Genomic DNA, 22,337 nt, shown 5'->3' on the forward strand with positions numbered 1-22,337 from the left:
CCTCTCTTCCTTCACAAATTCTAAGATGAGGCTACTGTGTTGTAAGAAACCATTCATTTGTAGTTGTAACGTCCTGCTACATAGAAGGTTTGTTGCTCCACTTACAATATATGAGTAAAGCCGGGAACCCTGGCTTTATTTATATATACTGTATATAGTGACAACGAATTCGTTTTTTTCTGTCCAAAGGTACTTTCTATTAAACACATATCCACATAACTTGCAAATACATTATATTTAAACTTGGGTTAATGGTGCATTGTATTTACGAATGCTATCTTGTTTTATTTCAAAATGACGAAAAAGAGCAAAAGTATATTGAATCCATTCTGGGGAAAAAAATAATGATATAAAAAAATATATTTTTCAGTGGTCAGGTTGCTACAAAGACGCCTTTCATTCAATTAATCAACAATACCAAAAAGATTCGATTTTGCAATAGTGTATATACAGAAGCTGATGCTTTTTGTCAAAAGGAATATTTCTGAAACTTTAATGTTGTAAGATAATTTGAAAATGCTTCCCAGAAAGAGGACTGCAGAACAATTTGCAAATAATAAGTACAGTAGCTGTTGGATAACCTGAGGGTCTCTATAATCATCAGATATCTGTCCTACGGGCCACATCTTAACACATGCAAATGATGTTGCTGAAAAAGAGGTCATTATAGTAGAATATCTTGAGTACTTTGAAGGCAAAGTACTGTACAAAGTATTATTGTATTAATACTTCACTTGGAAGAGGGAGAAACAAACCACAATGTATGTCAAAAACTGTAGTTATGTTTGATATACAGCGTGGGCTTTCCTGGTGTGAGTCAATAAAAACTAAACGTAATTATGTGCTTTTCACAGGTAATTGTAATTATTTGTATTAAATTGCAAAGCTTGGTCCACCTGAAAACAGGAGAATTGAGTCAGAAAGAAAAAAGAGGAAAGAGCTTTGGAAACATGTTGTGACAGGAATTTTAATCTTTTAATCCTGTTAATAGTTGTTTGTGTAGCTTTTGGTTTAATCAGCATGACAGGTCTGATGCAGTCTTCAAAAGGAATATCAGTAAGACAGAGCTCATGATTTAGTGAGTAGATAATGCATTCTACTACTAATGCTACAATTACTATTAGTATCATTAACACAATTAAATGCACACAGTCTGAGTGCGTTTATTCTGGATAATCTTCACCCTCTTTACTTGTGTCTATAGATCACTGTGGCTAATTATGTACCATAAAACAAACACTAAGTTTAAAAATATCGTTGAATAACGCAACCCCACTCTACATTTGATCTTCTCTACTACTTACATATCAGATCTGACATATGCGGCAACTGCTCCAAGTCTACGATGCTTTTCGCAGAACAGTACTATGGGACAACAGCGCCACCCTTCGATCCATCTTCAGTTAGAGAACAATATCCGATTCCAATCCATGGAGTCTAAAAAAACTTTGTATAGGAGGTTTTTAATTTGCGATCTTCTTTCCTTTAAGGTTTTGTCATTCGCCTTTTCACTAAAGAAACTGGCAAAAGTATATTCTAAACAATGAAATATAGCGTAGCCCCCGCCGTATTACATACAGTATGAACACTTGCCGTCTCAGAGGCCCGTGTGTCTGTCAATGTGCTTCACACTTTGAGACAGAAGATAGACCTATAACCTCTTTACGTGTGCAGTAAACAAGTGATTTGTAGTTTTTAAATAAACACAGTCTTATTGATCATAAAATAATGTTGGTTTAATTTCCACTCAGTGATTTGTTCTTATACATCCACTTAAGTTGTATGTTTATACAAAATATACACCTCATGAGAAATTCATGGAGTTGTACACTCTAAAATTTCAATATTGACTCACTTTTGATCTTTATTTCTACAGAACCATTTAATTCGTAAACCAAAGACAACAGGTAGCGTTTGTGCTTATGACTGTATTCATTGAATGCAGGCTGTCACATGAAATTAAACATTTTGAATATTTAAAGCTCAATGAACTACAAAAGAGGAAAAAAGACATGCAATAAATTACACTGACGTTTTACAATAAAACATTTAAATAATTTTATTTATAGTGCCGTGACAAAAATATAAAACAAACACAGTGACATTTTACATTCGAATAATATCATACACCGTTATCAACTTGATACAGTCATTTTCAAGCCTTAAAGGCTAAGGCAGTATAATTACTCGGCCCAGCGAGATTTTAGGCCCATCCAACAGTTAGGATTGCAGTTTCCTTTCAAAACAAGTCTTCATCAATAGCCAATAGTGATACAACTTTGTATTTTTTAATTAATGCTTATAAAAATATACTCTGTATGTACAAAACCTTGCATAATATACACAGTATCTTTTAACAAAGTCATACAAGTGACCAGATACAATCATAAAAGACTTACGCTGACATTAAAAAATGTAAATACATATATAGGCGATATATTTGTTTCTTTTTACAAAGCCAAGAATTAAATACCGTGCTTAGCCCCATGGCCCCGAGAGATTCTTTGATCAATTTTCAATTTAAAAAAAAGTAATAAATAAATTGCCGTATTGCTTCAATGTTAAGTTTTAAACATTTTTAGACTGGCACCTTGTTGTGGTGGGCGTGTACACGGGAAGCGTGATTTCATTTAGTTCTTGGATTCTGACAGGTCGAGGAGGGGAAACGAGGACATAGTCATATTCCCGGTGTAGAACCTTCTCGTACACGCTCTGCAGGCCCACGGTTTTGGGGATCTGCGCCGGGTAGTAGTTCTCCCTGCGGAGGGATTCGCGCGGGAGCGTAGCTGTCTTTGAGAATGAAGACAGCTGCTGAGCCGCGTGCGCCGCCTGGTTGCTGGCGCTTCCCCTCATGGCTGACGGACTCCAGCAGCGATCGGAGTGTCCCAGGATCTTACACTCGCTCGTACATGCCCACAGACCTGTGAGAAAATAAATAATTAAAAATCAAATTAATCACGCAGCTGGAAAGGTGTTAGAAGAGTTTCATCTTATTTTCGGCGTTGAGTCAATTCGCTTTCGTATCCTCTGCTCATGCTCCATTCCAACTAGAGGACAAACCGCTATTATACAGGACAAGCACTGAGATAATGAAAGAATATCTGCAAATAGATAAAAGGATAATTTGCTTTAAAATGTGAAATTCTGTGTGTGACAATGCATCTGGATATAGGCGCTATGAGGTCTGACAATGCTCTTTTACAGGTTTCAGTTGTTCAAAAGTACACACGCACCAGCCTCGCTGAGTTTTGCCTGAGATTCCCAGGGGATATTGAATTGGGTACTACACCAGTCCTTACCATTTTGCATGCTGACTGGAGCGCAGTCTTTCTTGATAGCGTCTCCGCTGATATCGGAGTCGCTGTCGTTGAAGTCGCTGTCCCCTTTCCCGCTGTCTTTCCCGCTGAACTGTGGATCCCGCGCCGAAATAGTGGTGAAGGAATTACCCTTCCAGATAGCAATCGGCCGGACAGCTTCTTTACCGTAGCCGGGAAGCGTGGAATAACCCTGTAGGTTATTGAACAAATGAAAGAAGAAAAACAATTAGATTACGAGGAAAGTGCAATAGAAGTACACAGTCAAGTATACCGCAACGTGAAGGATAAAGCTGCTATTTTTGGCCATCTTACCTCTAATTTAGAACCCCGAACTCTGCTGTCTGGTTCATACAGTGCGCTCTCATTGCCATCTTCAGAGCCTGAGCACATGTCGCTGCCTGTAGTCTGAGAATTTGAAAAAGACGATTTGCTGGAGTACGTTCTACCCTCGAATACGTTTCCGGCGTGGCTGGATATTAATGAGTCGCTGTTGTTTCTTCCTTTTTCCAGGTGGGGAATATCCACTTGATCCTGGAAGTTGCTCGTTTTCTTTTCTTTTTTGCGTCGATTGCAGGTCGTCGCGATTAAGATGATAGCTAGCAAAAGCAGGGAGCAGCTGCCCGCTAAAACGACAATAATCACGACTGACGTATCCCACAGAAAGGGGGTCTGATCCTCGCCGCTCTGTTTGACTACGACGTGGTCACTAGGTGGAGCCCCTTCAATAATAGTGAAAAGAATCGTTGCAGTAGATGACAGAGAAGGTCTCCCGTTGTCGCTCACAATAACGCTGACTTTAACGCTTTCCCTCACATCATAGTGCAATTCGCGATTTAAGTAAACTTCCCCTGTAACTTTGTTGATCGAAAATGCCATGTTCTCATCTTCCTTTACAAGTCTATAGGAGAGCTCAGAATTTATGCCTTCGTCCGGATCCCGGGCTTTAATGTGGGTGATTAGGAATCCAGACGGCGCGTCTCTGGGTACAAAGATTTCTGCAGATCCATTAGTCAGAACCGGCTGCGTGATGGAAGGTGCGTTGTCGTTCTGATCAACTATTTGTATGTTGATGATTGCGCTGCTGTGAAGCTGAGGAGAGCCCCCATCGCTTGCCTGAATTCTAATTTCGAGCTCCTTCATGACTTCGTAATTGAAGCTTCTCAAGGCATACATTGAACCGGTAGCCGGGTCAACAGACACAAAAGTAGACACGGGAGAGCCCATCACATAAGTGTCGGAAATCCTGTAAATGACTTTCCCATTGTGTCCCAAATCAAGATCTCTTGCAACCACCGTGGTGATGTATGCGCCTGGCGCATTATTTTCCACAACCGAAACTTCATAAATTGGTTTGCTGAAAAGAGGGGCGTTGTCGTTCTCATCACTGAGCCTGATGGTGTACTGAGTTATTGTTCTGAAGGGGGGTGACCCCAGGTCCTCGGCGACCACCGTTAAATTATATTCAGATATCTTTTCTCTGTCTAGAGATGTTGTGGTTACAATCATATAACTGTCTTCATATGCTTGCTGAAGCTTAAAGTGATCGTGTCCATAGAGAGTGCAGTGAACCTGCCCATTTGCGCCTGAATCTCTGTCCGAGGTGCTGATCAGAGCCACAAAACTGTCCTTCGCTGCAGCTTCAGTGATGTAGGCGATGCCCGCAGTAATTGAAGTCATGGGAGTAATACTGATTTCGGGAGCGTTGTCGTTCACGTCTTGGACATGAATAATAATTTTGCAGATTGAAGGGGTAGGGTTGGGACCCATGTCAGAAGCCTGCACATCTAATTCATACGTTTTCTTGGTCTCAAAGTCGATCGGGCTTTCGAGCGTTAAACGTCCTGATTTGCGATCCACTTTGAAAAGTTGTCTGATCTCAACAGACACCTGATTACCGAATCCGTAAATAACTTCACCATTTAAACCCTCATCGGGATCCACTGCGTTTAAGTCCAACAAGAGAAATCCCACTGGCGCATCTTCTTGCAGTTCAACAGAGAAATTATTCTGGTCAAAAACTGGGCTGTTGTCGTTGAAGTCTTTTACCTTAATATTTATTCTAGTGACACCGGATCTGGGTGGGTTCCCTCCGTCTGTGGCAACAAGCTCTAAAATATGTGATGACTGGGCTTCCCTATCGAGTTCTTTCATTAGCACAAGCTCCGCATATTTAACCCCATCCGCTCTGTTCAGGACTTCAATGGTAAAATGACTATTGACTGAAATTTGGTAGCTCTGAATGTAGTTTAAACCCACATCTTCGTCAACCGCAACATCTAAGGGAAATCGGGTACCCACTGCTGCGCTTTCCGAAATCTCCAAGGTAGATTCTTGGTTGGGAAATTCGGGAGAGTTATCGTTAATGTCTTTTATTTCCACCTCAACGTGGATCAGTTTGAACTGCTCTTTCGAAAAGCTGACAACGTCGAAAGCGATAAGACACTGTAGAGAATGCTTGCAGATTCTTTCTCTGTCAATCCGCTCTCCAATGGTGAGCTGCCCGTCGCTTTCTCGCAGTTTTATAAAAGAAGAATTGAACTGTTTCATCATTCTGAAATTTGTCTTGCTTCCTTGAGAGGGATTTATCAGCAAGTCCTTGGCTAGGTTTCCGATCACAGTGTCAGGGATGTCTTCCTCGTAGGTTTGGTATTTGACAGTCTTTCCTTCTGAAATTGCGGGTAAGACGGACAGGGAGTGCAATAAGTAGACTCCGAACATCCATCTATGCAAGACAGTTAAAGCACCTTGCATATTTTTCGTGCCCATGTTGGGTGGTTAACTAACCTGCAATCACTTCACTTAGCTTAACTGTTCATTTAAAACAAAGCTCTTGTCGAGTCGAATTTGTATCTTCTGAACACACCGGGTTTCCTAAACTGCGATGAAAGTCGCCGATGAATGTGCGCACACTGCTGTGCTCGTTTCCAGAAGCCTTTTCAGACAACTCCAAAAGCTGCAGTGGCTGGGAGGTTTATAGAGATCCACATGCAAATGAGATGAAGTGTGACCAATCGTCGCTTTGAAATTAAAAATGGCTCTTTTAAAGACCTCTAAGCCTATTTGGAAATTCCTTGAACGTGTAAAGAACTTGGCACTGAAATGTAAAACGCTACTGTAGCCTACTTGTTTTAGCATATTTTAAATTACTCTCCGTATTTTATCTAACATATACTGTCAAGAGTGATTACATAGCTATAGATATAGACCTGGGAATTATGTGTATTCTTTAGAAAATCTGAAGCCTTATTTCTTATACATAGAATAAATCTGGTGTTTGTCTTTTCTGTTTCCACAAACCTGAGTTGCAGAGCACACGCTATTTTCCTTATTGTTTTACAAAGGAAACTAAGCGAATTTTCCCAATCCTCCCTGGTGCCTTGTAATCCGATAAAGGCATCCAATGCAATTTTACTTAATAAAAATAGATCAATTTAAAAATTGATTTTATTTAAATGGGTGCGCCTTAATGTGTTTTATTCACGCGATCTCGTGTGATCTGAGCTGTTATGTGCTGTTGGAATTCCTGTATTGTTGGGTAGTTTTAACATGCATGTCACTACTTACGCAGCTTTTCTCTTAACCTTGCCCGCTAGCAGGTGAAGAAAACCCGTTTCAAATGGGATTTAGTTAAAGCGCTAGGAGATTTAGGCGGATTTCTATAGTCAGATTATATCAAAGGCTTATGAAACCCTCGTTAGCAGTAGAGATATAATAGCATGGTAGGGTATCCCACTGGAGGCATCAATGTCTGTATTATTCTAGTGTGGCAGTCTAAAGGGAAAGGAACTTCAACAGTTTCAACAGAGGGCTGCGGCTAAGTTGAATATAATGACCGAACGCCACATGTATCTATTGTGCTTCCTCATTCACCCCCCAATCACTGCCATAACTCTTTGGCTAAACGATGATGGGTTCTGAATTGTACAGGACCGCAAGCTCGTATTAAAATACATTTAGAGACCAATCCCTCCCGATAGTTCCGTCACGGCTATTTAGCGGATTTTCGCTTTTTGTTTCCCTGAGACCCTCTCTGGGAAGCAGCACTTGCCTCCCAACAGAAGGACAAAACAACAGTATGGGGCTCAGGTTTTCCGCAGACCAAAGGGAATGGAACCATCTGCCCTGCAAATCCTGAAGAAACATCAGAGGTGTTAAAATACCTGTAACAGAGACACTGAGAGTTTAAGAACGACGTGCATGGCTTTCCAACAACCCGTTAGTACAGCCTAGCAGTATTTCTGACTAATTGACAAATAGTTCGTTCGGGTATCATTTCACAAATCTTAGAGCTGAGGCAAATGGCACGTAATACGGAAAGTAATATTGGTCGCTTTCAATGGGGCCTTGAATCAACACTGTTGCGTGCAACTCCTTCAAGAATAATTGAAAACAAAATTCAAATTGTAGGCCGATTGCACTCGCGTTAAAACTTTGCAAAACAGAATCTGAAGTCAAATATTGCGCAGACCGATCCATTTCAATGCCAACATACGGTATATTTAGATTCTGGCAAACCCTTTGCGATGTAGTGCCCACTTCCATACATAATGTACCTGATGGTGTGATAATAATTGACATTTGTGGTGCACCCTGAGCTCAAGATTCTTAGGGAGTTATTCCAATCAGAAACAAATTACACAATGTTGAAATCTCTTTAGAATGCTAGACAGACTTTCTCCTACTGAGCCTTCTATTGTGAAGTGCCTTAAAACTTTTGCATGCAGCCATTCTATCACGTGATTCGTGTGTCAATCTCGCCGTCTGCACGCGAGTTTGACAAAGGTAGAATTAGGCCTAGCCATGAAAATCCATCTTTTATTCGTGCAGGGTATTTGCATTTTTCTTTAAAAAGAGAAAGCCTGCCATTGTGACCACATTTGTTCTCATGATTGCCAGGCGGTTGTCAGCTAAGTTGCTCGTATGAGCCGTTCTTTTGAGTAAGCTTAACCCTTTTGGTATGATAACGAGGTGATTTAGTCTTTTGTTACCGAGATAGGCGATGGGCAAAGGGGGTTTAAACCATCGATCCTTTAACTAGTGCGGCGTTTAAATCAAATCTCCATAATCCAGTATCCGGGCTTGAGAATGTTGGACAACCCCAGCAACCTTCGCTTACTTAACTCGCGTGCCATCACACCACTTCACTAATTACTCCTTAACACAGTCTAAAAGCTAATTAGCAACACTTTTCCGCAGAGCACTTGGCACGCTTGAGTGAAGCATTCTGATATCTCACCTTGTAAATTGCTCGAGTACTCTGATCTTGGTAGCATGCAGAAAACAGTAGCCTACTCTTGAAACTAAAATTTGGCGCCTTTATAAAGACGGTTTTTTTTAATTTTGTGTACCAACTGCTAATGGAGCCGCTACTAGGCACCTCTTTAAGGTAATTTTTAAATGGATACGTTTTAATTATCAATAACAATTGAGGATTCACGTTGGTAAAGTGAGTCGCTGTACTGCTAAGGCTCATTCCATTAATATATTAAGTGATTACTGTCGTAAAGAGAGTGATAGGATTATAAGCAACAGTTGATTTTCGATGTGTAACCTACATCTGTTTATCACTATTTTAGGAGCACACTACAAACCATGAGTTAAAACCCAAGAACTCACAAGATTTATTATAGTACCCACTACATTGTACAGTATAACCAATGTAAAAAACGGCGCAACACCACCAGTGTTACTAAAGTTTGAAAGCTTCTCTTTTACTGAAGTGGTTGCTCCATCCCCAATACACAAATACATTCAGGCTGTATATTTTCCCTTTGTCAGCTACCGCGTACTCACTCATGGATGTAAGGTAAAATAAACGAACTACGGCGATATTTTAAGAGAGCAATTGCTTTGATGTGTTCATTTAACCTAGAGGTTCTGTTTACCTTAAAACCATGGAGTGCATTTCAACCCTTTGGAATAATGATAAAAAATAGTAAATGCAGAAAGGATTTGGAATAGGGAATATTCTGAACTTTTATTCAGTCTGGGGCAGACTGAATAAAAGTATTAGACAGGTTAGCTTCCATATGTGACCAATAAATAAAAACTTGGCAATTGTTCAATGTTTTCAGTAAAGCAAACATCGCCTTTTTCCGTGCGGCTTTGAGAAATAAGCCTTGCTTAGCAGGATTTAGCAGACTTTTGGTACAGCCATCTGGCACTCAGAAAATTAAACAGGGCGAGGTCACTGAGATAAACCCAATTACAAAACAAATGGTTAACAACTCATGAATAAAACTTTTAAACAATGTTAAAGGGCGAAAAACTTTACGAGCTTGGTGTAACCCAAGAAATCTGTTCCAAACCACGCCCGCCTTTCTTCCACATCATTTCCAGCATTATCCAGAGAAACTGGGGTTTTGTGTTATTTCGCCGCAATCTGTGCTGCCCACCTCGCCAGATTTCTAATGATTTTCCAATGATGATTTAAAAGTCTTTGTGCCTCCTGATTCTTTCACTCCCTGGCAGGCCTTTTGAATATCATTGCATTTTGTCCAGTTCTCGCCTCGACGACTTCATTGATGCGGCTCTTTTTGTCGAAACTTTAACAGGGTCACCAGATCAAACATTGCGTTTCAAAAGTTAAAATAAGAATAGAATAACTTCTGGAGAGCACCACTGTTGCATTTCATGGCCTAAAATAATGAAATAACTTTGAGAGGAAAAACGTATCACCTCACCGGTATGATTCATTCACATTTGGTTACATTTAAAACCTTATAGTCATTTTACAGTATAATCACGAAAAAAACAACAATCAAGCAAACAAACTGTCATTTTTTTTAAAGAAAGGCTGGACTATACACTTTAAATGGAATTATTTCCTTTCAGTGAGCTGCCTAATTTAAGAAATGCACCCATCAGTGGGACATTCACGAATCTCTCCTGAGAAAAGCAGTTTAGGTCAATTACGTTGAAAAAGCCAAGATTAATAATGCTTTTAATTATTTTTAAATCATATGCAAGGTCTGTCACAGTTATTCATTTTAATCGATGTATGTGGCGTCTGGTCTACAGGTATATACTGATTTCAAATAAATACGTCCAAATGTTATTGTCGCTGCCCTCTCTATCTCCCCCTGTTGGTCAGCTAGTCCTGCTGAAGTTTCAAAGCGCTATTTGGCACTCATCCGAGCAGAGACGAAAACGCTTACAGCAGAGACAGACGTGTGGAAGAAATGCATTACATTTTTCAAGTACTAATACAGATTGATACAAAAAACAAACCACGATTAGATTATTCATAGCCGTGCCATTGGAAATCACACTTCAAGAGTAGGATTTTACAAGGTTTGCACAGTTTTAAACCCACAGCAACCCAAGAGAAATGTAAGACATTTCATATTTACATGCGAATCAGTAAATTTAAGGCTGATTCGATTTAAGGCTGATATGCCTTTTTTTGCTTTATGAAGTGCTCTGTCACCAGCTACGTTCTGCTGAATCATGGTATTACAGTTACTCATGTTATTTATATACGTTATTTTGCATTAAAATTAAACCTGAAATGTTCCCATACATAAAACTTTAATTATGCTTTCCTTTTAATGTATTACTGTGATAATACCGATATATCAAGCGACATACATCCAAAAGCTTTATACACGGAAGATAGAGGCACCCAGTCTTCGAACTGGGTCAGAGGTTTGTTGCGATGTAAGAGGTTTACAAAGAGGACAACGTCGACAAAAGCGTCTCCGTGGGGATTCAGGTAGTGTCTTGTGTGCACACATCCGTGTCACGGGCTCGCGTGTCTTCCTTTGCTTTGATTGTTCAAGGCGCCTGCTTTCCAAAGTAAATCTTCCAGCACCCTGCTGAGATAATCAAAAGTGTGGCTGTTGAGCAAAGGTGTTAAAAGCCAACGAACAACGAACGCGAATATATTTCATGTCTTAAGTTGCTGAAGTGTCGTTGATTGTCTCACTGTCAGCCACCGAGGGGAATAACGCGTGATTTGAAGCGAATATTTCAACAAGTATTTAAAATATATAAATATGCGAGGATTTATTTAGCCTTAATCTATTATGATATTCACCACCCTTATGTTTAAAATGATTGAATAATAATTAAGATTTCTCTTCAGTCTCAATCCTTTCTTTTGTGGTTCTTAAACTTGAATACTTTTTAACATAAATATTGTATACTTTTGTGCTGATATAACCTTCAGAAGGAATGGTTTTAAAAAGAAAAGTTACAAACCAATGGTTTTTATTCGGCTAATCTAAAGATTGTTTGCTGAAGTCTATTCTACAAATATGAACAAGGTGTGTTTTTCATTGTGAATAAAATTGTGCTACACTGACAGCCTGAAGGAACTGAACCTTTTTTAGTCTTGGAACAGCGAAGATGATTAGGGAACCTAATAGAAGTATACAAAATCTTCAAAGGGAATGGCAAAGTGTACCAGGCTGAGTTCTTCAGAACATTCAAACACGATCTAGAAGACACAAGTAGAAACTACCTGAAACTACCTGGACGTGCATTTAAAACTGAGAACAGCAGGCACTCCATTCCCCAAAGGTTTACGGGAGTATGAAGGTGCCCAGCCATGGCGTTGAAGCCGATATCCTGGCTTCTTTCAAGAAGCAGCTGATTGAGAACCTTGATCGATTAACTATGGCCTACAACACAGGACTACAAGATGGGCTGAAAGGCCTCTTCTCGTTTGTGACATCGGCTTGTCTTATGTTCAGTGATTGAACAGTATTACTTAAGAAGATTACACATCTTGAAACTTCGTCCGAGAAACATTTGATGAGGGCTTGTAATTGAGAACAGAAGTCGGAGAGATCCTCAGGCATTTATTAACTCTCCAGCTTTATGGGGCAAAATAAATGTTTTGAAAACAAAACGTGTGTGTTGAGGTTCTCATGAGAGCTCTTCCAAATGCAATTCTGTTTAAAATGTCAGAACAAAACCGAAAGTCTTGCACGATCACCTTGTATCTGACTTGTGCCTCTCACATATATATATTTTTTAGCTATATTCTGGAAAAAAATGAATAATTGCTATGTAAAAAATGAATTATGTAAGATAATCACAAGTAGATGAATCAAATTTTATGCCTAATAAATATTTGAAAGGCTTGTCTCATTAGGATGCATGATTATTTCTAAAAATATGTTTTCTTTCTTCTTATCATCTTAGAGTCAGATTGCAATAGACTGTCATTAAAATCCTTATTTAAACTGCTTTTTAAAGATTTTGACATAATACTAATCCCAGAAGAAAACTGACCAGAAAGCCAGTGTTAACTGTTTTGTGACAGAGAATGTCTTTTAAGTTGATGTACTTTTGAGAATGTTAAAAGGTACCATTATGTGTCATATTCCCCTTGTGTGCTTTAATGCAACTGAAAATTGCTTTGAAAACTCTATAATTTATTTAAAGGAGAACAATGATGTGTCTATATTAAAATTGGGATCTGTATTCACCAGGGAAAAAGCCCACATGACATCTTAAATTCACAAAAATACATCAGAAGTATTTGAATATAATGTTTTATTGATTGTGTTAGCAGTGGTTGTAGACAAACAAACACATTGTTTCCTTTTTGGCTAACAGCTGTGTGCTACAAAATAATGTTCATTGTATCTCTGAAAGATGCCCCCTTCCAAAATATTATAAATGACAAAAATAGTACAAGAAAGAATTAAATGGTTTTATATAGCACTTTTTTTAAAAAAAATGCAAAGTGCTTTGCATATGGGAGAGAAAAAACACCATCAACCACTGTAGCGCTACATGCACCTTTGGTGATGTTAGCAGACATTATGATCCAGCAGCCCCACACAGTAAAATCAGCTGGAAAAGTCAAAGAATACATTCAGTTACTCCCACGGAAATGTGAGCAAGCTGTATGGTGGCAACTGGATGTCTAGAATGGAATTCAGCCAGGATACTAGGGTTAACCAAGGATGCCATCTCTTATAGCATGTTGTACTTGGCCACCATCCTGAAGCAATGGTTTGGAAAATCTGGTGACACCAGTCCACCACCACTTTCATCTAGTTTTCCTTATAGCTCTTAAGGTCTTATACTGACGAAGCCTTGGCTTATTTAGCTTCTGAGATGTAGACTTCAATGTGGCAACACTGGTGTCACTGACTGCAATTTCATGATCCATATCAAGACTCACCAACCATCCATCCATTTGTAATCATTGTATTCAATTAAGGTTCGCAGGGGAGCTGGAGCCTATCCAGGCAAAATAAAGTGGGATACACCCTGGACAGGAGCCAAATCCAACTCAAGACAGTCACAGACCAAGTTCTATTGCACTCTCCTGCATTCCATTCCAAAACCTTGCTGCTATCCTAAGTCCAATTTGCCTTTTCTTGACAAAGGTCTGTAATGGATGGTAGGAGCTCTGTTACAATTTCATCTTGTGTTGAACAAGCTCTTTTGAAATTTTCCTGGCCACCAGGCCAAATTTTCATAGAGATGCCAGTTAACCTACGGTATCAGCATGTCTTTTGGACTGTGGGAGGAAACACAAGTGAACAAGGGGACAATATACAAACTCCACACAGAGAGCACCCCAGGAATTTAAGATAAAAATAACTTTCCTAAAATGGCCAATTAATCCTCTTGCTTTCCAAAATTCCAAAATGCTTTCCAAAATTCAAAATGCAATATTTGAAGACAGGGTGCGGTTCTTATTTTGAAAGCAGTGCCCCTTATTTTTTTTCATGCTGTATATATACTCCTGCCGGGATTCAGGCCTGGTCACTTGCAGGCCATGCCACGAGGCCAGTCCTCCTTCACAGCAGGGTTTTACACTGCCTAGAGTGCATGGGGGGGGGGGGGGGTGATGTCACTTCTGTAACTGGCACAGGAGCAGCTCTGAGTGTTCAGAGGTTTCCTTTGTGTCATGGACTTCAAAGAAGTACAGTACTTTAAATATCAATTGAATATGTGAAGGATTGTGTTTTTTATATATCTTTTGTATAACATCAGGATGATCTCAAAATTATGGCAATCATAACACTTATAATCTTATGCCCGTACTTTCTGTGTAACCCGGGGGGAAGACGTTCCAGGAAGGTCAAATATAAAGTTTACACTGCAAGATTAAAAAATAAAGGCAGAAAACACTGATTGGCAAAGTGAGGTAACAATGAAACAGACTGTCATTAGAACAAGACATTGTAATGGAGAGGACGTCCCACAGGTTAGAAAATTTAGGAATCTGAAATAATAAAGCCTGATTCATGACTTACATTAGGTAGTGTCAAGTTCAGAGTAAGAAGGACAAAGAGGAGTCGAAGACCTTCAGGGAGAATTTGCGTGAAATAAAATTGATATCAGGTTGGGCTAATTTTGGCACTGCCATTCTATTGCACTCTCCTGCATTACATTCCAAAACCTTTCTTTCAATTGTTCATTCCTAATTTAAGTCTCCTTCACCAGTAAAGTCAATTAAAAGATGAAGGACAGGCTTCTGAGAAAGGTGCTGAAGGGGAATAAAATAATACTGTGAAGCCTGCCTACCACTGGGTTGTACCCAGCCTGCAAGAAACATTGTGACAGCACTTCCAGATGTCGCTGGAATGTTGTGGTATAGTACGTTAGACAAACTGTTTTAGTAAGGTTTTTGTGACATTACGTGAGAGATGCAACTGAGATGCATTCAGACATAACGTGTGTTTCTAGAAGACATTTTTCTTTTACGCACATCACTAAGATGTCAGAATGTTACAAAATCCATGGGTAATGTGTTAATATTGCTTCAGCATTGTTTTATTGTCATGTTTTGGCTGTGGTGCGACAACACTGTAACAAATGTTTTGACAACAGCCTGTTAGTCTGGAAATTTACATGGTCATAACACGTTTTTACTAAGTTACAGCTTTGTTCTCTGTTTTCTCAACATTATGGAGTTTAACTGGTACTGAGGTGCCTTTTAGCGAAAGAATGATGGGATGTGAAGGATTAAAGTAAAAGAAACACAGAAAAGAGAAACGTTGCTCATAAAAAGAAAATAAAACACTTCCCTCTAGAAACATGGGGCATGGTGCAACGTGTCTTCATACAGGAAGACACAAAATGATCATAACTGTGTGATTACATCCAAAGAGGTCATTTGGTTCTAAGTATTACAATCATCCATCCATTTTCTAAACTGCTTTATCCAGTATAGGGTTGAGGGGGGGTGTTTGGGGGGGGCATTAGGAGTTGCACTCAATACCCAGGGAAGTATGAAAGAAAAATGATGTAAAAGAAAGTTGTGTTGTGCTAAGCACTTGCACTTGTGTGGTACTACTTGATTTAGCAAGAATCCTCCTCTTCAGGCATATTTTTACCCAATCATCTTTATGTAATCTGTGGTTAGAGCCCCATTGCAAGGATATTAGTAATAAAGTCAATCTGGAGAAACTAAATCAGTTTGACATTTAATTTTATTCTGTTTGACTTGTTATATTTCTCACTTAAAATACATAAAAAGTTCATATATTGGAAGCAATAGTGATATTCATAGCACATAATGTCTCTTTTCCTTATTTCTTCAAAATCCTGAACAGATATTTTATCATACGTTTTTATGAGGAGGGTTGACTAAATTTTGAAAGGGAAATAATTAGTCGCACCATTCTCAAATACTCAACCATTTCAGCGTCATCTACTTGCTGCTATCCTAAGTCCAATTTGCCGTTTCTTGACAAAGGTCTGTAATGGATGGTAGGAGCTCTGTTACAATTTCATCTTGTATTTAACAAGCTCTTTTAAAAACTTTCCTGTTGAGGGTTAGACAAGGACTGTATTGTAACTACTCCTGGTAAGGCAGTGACTGTAAATCTGACTTAATATTCTTTTGGATTTATCTGTAGTTTTTGATTCTGTCAGCCATGGCATCAGGAGAATTATGTAGCATAAATGGTTTGTAATGTTTGTCTGTTATAAATTTGTTAATCTATTTACTCAGGGTGAGGTGTTCCTCAGGGTACTTCTTGGTCAGATCAATTACTTTTAATAGAATTCAGAAATCTTGGTGTTAGTTTTGATCCTGTATTAACATTTCAAGTGCTTGTTAGGAATGTGACAAGGATATGGTTCTTCCACCTGCATAATCTTGTTTGTTAAGACCTTTGCTCTGCAAGGCCACCTTGCACATATTTAAGGCACTGAGTAGTACAACTCTGTATTTACACATGAGTATAGTCCAGGTCTTAATTTGGCACCTACTGATTCTGGCCTTCTTATCTGAAGACTAGCCACCACACAATAGATGACAGAGTCTTCCTGTGTCAAGCACAATGTCTGTGAAACTTTCTGCCCAGATCCATTAGAGATTCCGTGACTGCTGAGATTTTCAAATGCTGCTTAGGGACATATCTTTTCAAGTTCGTAATGTATAAATTTCACACTTTCTGCCTCAGACGTGTATTATATGCGCGCTAATGCACACAGGTTTAGGATTCATGAGAAACGCACAGGAACAAAGCAATATTATAATTAATACGATATACTTGCAAATAAGTTCACAGCTTTTCTCACTCTATAACATGTTAGAACTCCAACACAGAAATATAAATGCTAGGAAAATAAACCAATCATTCAAATAAAAGGGCTTTCAATTCCGTTTTCATTTGAAAAAAAAAACAATGCAATCATAAGACATAGAAAACTGAATTTGCAGTTTAATGATTAAAGAATGTTGACGCTTCTTTAAAAAAAACAAAACCCACGTACTAATTTTGACAATGGAGTTTCCTTTTGGTTAGTTACAGCTTCGATTTCTTAATGGTGTTTAGGGCACAATGGCTTCGTGTGGCGTTGGTCTTTTGTACACCATTTAGCGGGGAAAGAAACCACAATGGTTTTATCTGAAACAAACTAGACGTATCATATATAACCGTGCCTTTATCTCTTTCGTTTTGGCTCTTTAACTGATTATCCTGTCTTTTGAGGAGTCAATTAACTTATTTCAGTTCTTCTCCGGGTTGCATAAATGTATTCAAGCAGAACTCTAAACGGTATTTATTATTAGGTTAATTACAAAATTAGCGTCTTATTTAAAAGCCCTGAATATTTTGTGATAGAAACAGCTTATACTGTATGTACGGTAAGATAATACATACCTATAACGTTGATAGCTACTGGCCAGAAGATCTCACTAAATCTCTTTTTCTTCAGATTTGTTCTACTCCAGTATTAATATAAATGCTACAAAACGTTTTAACGTTTTAAGAACTACTTTTACTTTATCATAAGGTAAAATAGAATGAAATACGTTTCCGTGGTCTACATTATTGTAATAGTAAATTGTGAGGTTTGCTGGTTGTTTCTAGATATATAAAGTTTACAGATTTCCCGCTAGTTCTGTTGGCTAAATCTATTGGCGCATTGAGATAATTGGACAAAAAATGACTGGTCAAGGCCTAAAACAGAATTCTATCGCAAACCGGTCAGCATCAGCAGATGCAGAGGTTTTAAATAGCGAAATAAAGACAAGTGCATGACAACCTCATTAGAAGAAGGAAAATAGCTTGGCTGGACATCTGAAAGGAGACAATATATTAACGTCCAGTTTGCAGCAACATTACTACATAAACTAGAAACCCGTCCAGACCTTTCACGCATTCACCACAGAACTATTTCTTAATAATGCCACGCCACTACATGCATTCGCTCTGCCTTTCATCTCACTCACAATTACTGACAGTAGCTCCAACTATGAAGAATGACGTGACGCAGTTAGCGGTGGCAATAAAAAGCGTTTAATCGTCCCCTCTATTGACAACTTGGTTACGGTATATTACAGATTTTCTGCCTTGTCTTCAAATTGCTTTTCGTTCGGCTCAAACATCTGCAGGAGGTTAAGTGAGAAAGTAACCTGGAGATCTGAAACCATCTGCCACAAAAGGAAAATGTGCTCCCCCCTTTCTCCCCGTTCTTTATTTTTAAAATAATTTAGAGTATTGCTGACAGCGCAACGTGAGAAAATGTGAATACAGTATATCTGGTAGTTTTCATAAAAGCGGGATTAGTCTGCCCCAATTTACATATTAATATGATTTAGCCCATTAACAGACGTTCTAACGAGATAAAATGATTCGAGTACTGTGTGCATCCAACAAACCACTCATTAGGCTGATTTTCTCTTCATCTTCCAAGTATGTTCAAGGAGATTTTAGCTTCAGGTTTCCGATTATAATCTCGCTAATTGTACTCATCCACACAGTTTAAACACGGCGCTGTCACTGGTGACAGCAGAACATCTGCAATACAAAATATAAAATCCGATCAGTTTTGGTAGGTCAATGTATCTATTTATGAGTTATTAGTGACATTTCCACTGAGGACTTCAACTGGGTACCTAAAATGTAGGGATTTTACCTCTTTAAAAAACATATAGGCTAAAAACAACAATGGCTTTAAAACTAAAGACTCACACAAGGTGGATTTTTGGTGATGCAGATAAGGACGCTTTAATATTCCGCATAACACTCAAACTCATTCTGCAGCACAAAGCTGGTTTATTTTTCCCCTCCAGCCTTTTGCCCCAGAAAAACTGAGAGGTTCAACTAAGGTCTTCAATGACTGGTTATATAAGTAGGGAAACAAATAGTTTAAGGATTCTCTAATAACTGAACAATGGGGACAGACTATATCTTGTTGGGGGTATAATTCGCATTTCGCGTTTGTCCTGTCAAATCTGAAATGAAGCCTTGATGATGTCATAGACAGCGACAAACGTGCCGATATAGAGCTGTAGAAAACTAAAATTAAAAGAAGTGCTATACTTGGATTTATTGTCGTTCAAAAACGCGAGAACGCGTTTCATTTAAAGCCCCTTGTTTAAAATAGGTTACTGTATTTTTCCAAGATACAGCTATCGTTTCTCTGAAATGTAACAGATGGGACGAATAAACACTTTCATCATTTTGGGGTCTTCGCTGTAGGGGTTAAACATGTGATAATTACTTGCATTCTCCTGCTAAATGCAATCATGGCATCCAAGGCACGCGAGTGAAAGAAGAGTGGGTTGTTAAAAGGGTGGTGTGCTTTTTATAAAGAGACAGAAGATTATGTAAATTGATCTTGAATGGCATCCTGGTAGTACCTCATGCGGAGTAAATTTGCCACCTACGTGCACACAACCACAAAAGTACAATCTGTTCATCAAATGTGAGACCATTATTTATTTTTCAGATTCGCACACACGGCAAGAACACTCGATATTTTGGAGACAGAATGCCATCTACTTAAAAATTTGTTATGCTATTCAAAACCCCCCCATTTCTTATATGAAGCATGCCCTATCAAATTTGCAACTGTAAATGGTTGCATCTGTATTAAATAAAATATTTGTTGCACACATTTGAACGTGTAGTGTAGTCTATCAGGATATACGTTTTAAATGTCATTTTTATCATGTTTTGTTACAATCCCGCAATTTCTAACATGTAGGGTGGAAAAGCATAACTCTGTTTCTCTTGCAATATATGATTGGTCTTCTCATTTTGCTCAATTCAAATGTCCCGCTTGAGATGATACATTTCTAAGTCATGGGGTGCTATCCGTGTGGAGCTTGTTTTCACGGGTTTTTCCTCCAGGTGCCCCAGTTTCCTTCTACAGTCAGAAGATATACTATTAGGTTACAATTGACTAGCATCCCGTCTGGGTTGTATCCTGCCTTCTGTCAGTTGCTTGCCGGGATAGGCTCTGGCTCCCTCATGACCCTGAATCTCTAATCATCGATTGGTTAGAAAATAGACGGAGGGATAACAGGATCTGGGCATACTTGGATCCTGATTTCTATTCAGGTCTGGGGCACCTTCTTTATGGACTCTTGATGGTTTTTTTTTTCATGTGCTTCAGTTTCCCACAACCTTGTAAAGACAGCTAGGTTAATTGGTTCTTCTAAATTGTCCCTGTGTGCTTGTGTGTGTCTTTTGATGGGTGGGTGCCCCCTCAGGGCTGTAGTACTTACACCTGGCATCTGCTGGGTTAGGTTCTGACCATCCATAGGACTAAGTGTCTGAGGATAATGATCAAAATCATTAAATGAGTAATTGAGACTTGCTGTGCTTGATAGTTTATATGAAGCTTGGTCATGCATCAAGAATACTTTCTGTGGTTCTTAACCTCTCAGTAAGACACCCTTTCAGACCTGTAAGATATTATTTTTTTAATCCGTCCTTCATGCCTTCCTGGTGCATCCCAGGCTGGGAAGCCTTCAGGTTTGATTTGATTACTTGGATTCTTTGGCCAGCAGTGACAGAAGCCCTGCTGGATTTGATTACCGGCTGTAGCATGGAGAGACGTCTCAGTTTATTGAAGCTTGACACTACAAAATGAGTTCACTTTGCCACTCGAGAAATGAAAGGGTTCTGTAGCTCCACAATGGAAGGTGGCACTATTTTCTCATTGAAGTGAAATGCTGGGTAGGTACTATGGAATGTTTTGCAATGAAGCAGGGTTAGAGAAATATAGTCCAATTGAATTTCACATCAGAAAAGCAGATAGTCCTTAAATCACGTCCTCTGTCTCATTAAGTCTTGTCCTTAGTTTGGAAAGAAGATGCGATAGTTTCTGAAATCTTTTGGCCAGGGCCTGTATTGGTGCCAGAAAATTGTATGACTCACAGCAATCTAATGAAATGTGAAAATGCACAAATGGGTCTTATTACCAATCTAAGATAAGTTCAGAACAGAACTGTACTCTGTAGGGTTCATTCAACCCTATCCAAACAACAGAAACCACGCATTTAACATGTACCATCATTTTACCTTAGTTGTGCTCCAGATGTCTTGACCTGTCCAGACATGTTGACTTACACAGCTTTCAGGGATTGTAAATTGCAATCATCCCTTGGCACTGTATGAAGCAAGAGTGTGTTGCATTAATATGCAGGTCACATTTGCTCAACTACGATTGAGTATGAGGAATTTAGTAAATGCGCCCATGTATCAAAATGCTTACAATTTAAAGACACATAGAAAACTGTTGAATTCCAGCCAGTTTGGAACCCTTATTTTGTATGGAGAACCATTTGACTTTCTACTTATGTGACTAAATGAGAGTTTACTTACCATGAAATGGATGGAAATACCAATGGTGGACAAATGTAGACTTTAATTCAATTTCTATCATTATTAAGAAAAGTGATTACAAATTTTGTTTTGTTTTTTTCGCACCCTTTCCAAATGTGTTTTTAAAGAGAGAAAGGTTAAAAACAGTGTGACGTTATAATGCTATATAATTGTTACTGTTCTAAAAAAATCAGAATTGGATTATTTATTCTCTGTTGTGCTGGCTTTTACCACCTGCTAATTAAAACAAATAAAACATTACCCAGTTTCAGAAAGGAGTACAACTTTGATTTGGGTTTTAACTAGAGCCATTCATTTTTTTCTTTTTAAGGGTAGATAACCAATGTGATTCCACATGTGAGAAATTGTTTCTAAAATGACTAATACCAAAAGTCTACACAAAAGTAGGCAAACTGTACGACTGTGTCTGTGATGCAGTTTTCCTTCTGAGAAAGAAACAGGGAAACCAAGTTAATGTTCTTTATTCAGTAGCAGTCAAGGCACGTGAAGGGGCGAGGTTAAAAACAAAGAGTGTACAATTTATTGGGAAGAAAGAGAAGAGGACTAGAGTGCTCTTGAGTGACACTTCAGCACCTAAAAGCTTAAGCAGAGAACTTTTCTCTGCACATTTTCCTTGAATGAATGGGCTTTTCAGAAAAAGAAAGCACAAGAATGAAATTCAAAGAATGGCTCATCCATCAGCATTGAATAGGCAGAGAAAATCCCAAGGCTGTTGTGAGTCAGGGGGGTTATGGGTGTCTGATTGGACTGCAGGGCAGTGGAGTCTAGGGTTTTCCGCGCAAACATCAATCCTTTTTTTTTCTTGTTCTAAATCCTTTGAACTACATAAGACAATTTCTTTACCTAAAGCTCAGTTTTATAAATTCTCTTAGAACTACTAAAACAACCATGCTATTGAGTACTTCTGCAAAAAATGCAAAACAATTCTGGGATTTTGATTGGATAGGAAAACAGTTTT

General features: G+C 38.7%; 1 protein-coding gene across 1 annotated transcript; it reads right to left on the bottom strand.

The window, feature by feature from the left end:
* Nucleotides 1-2,033: 2,033 nt before the first annotated feature.
* Nucleotides 2,034-6,078, bottom strand: LOC148836004 (protocadherin-8-like). Its single transcript, XM_088912863.1, has 3 exons — nt 3,630-6,078; nt 3,300-3,507; nt 2,034-2,921 (listed from the first exon to the last, which is right to left on the bottom strand). Exons 1-3 carry the CDS (start codon nt 6,066-6,068, stop codon nt 2,569-2,571), a joined length of 3,000 nt encoding a protein of 999 aa, XP_088768989.1. The 5' UTR covers nt 6,069-6,078; the 3' UTR covers nt 2,034-2,568.
* Between the last annotated feature and the right edge of the window lie 16,259 nt (nt 6,079-22,337).

This window comes from Atractosteus spatula, chromosome 4, assembly GCF_055471065.1.
Source record: "Atractosteus spatula isolate fAtrSpa1 chromosome 4, fAtrSpa1.hap1, whole genome shotgun sequence".
NCBI lineage: Eukaryota > Metazoa > Chordata > Actinopteri > Semionotiformes > Lepisosteidae > Atractosteus > Atractosteus spatula.

What these genes read in the sequence shown, in the direction of transcription:
- LOC148836004 (XM_088912863.1), bottom strand. Translation starts at nt 6,068, where the DNA reads ATGCAAGGTGCTTTAACTGTCTTGCATAGATGGATGTTCGGAGTCTAC. An exon ending in TTCGGGGTTCTAAATTAGAG is followed by an intron (nt 3,508 to 3,629) that starts GTAAGATGGCCA and finishes AATAACCTACAG; the next exon opens with GGTTATTCCACGCTTCCCGG. An exon ending in TCCAGTCAGCATGCAAAATG is followed by an intron (nt 2,922 to 3,299) that starts GTAAGGACTGGT and finishes ATTTTCTCACAG; the next exon opens with GTCTGTGGGCATGTACGAGC.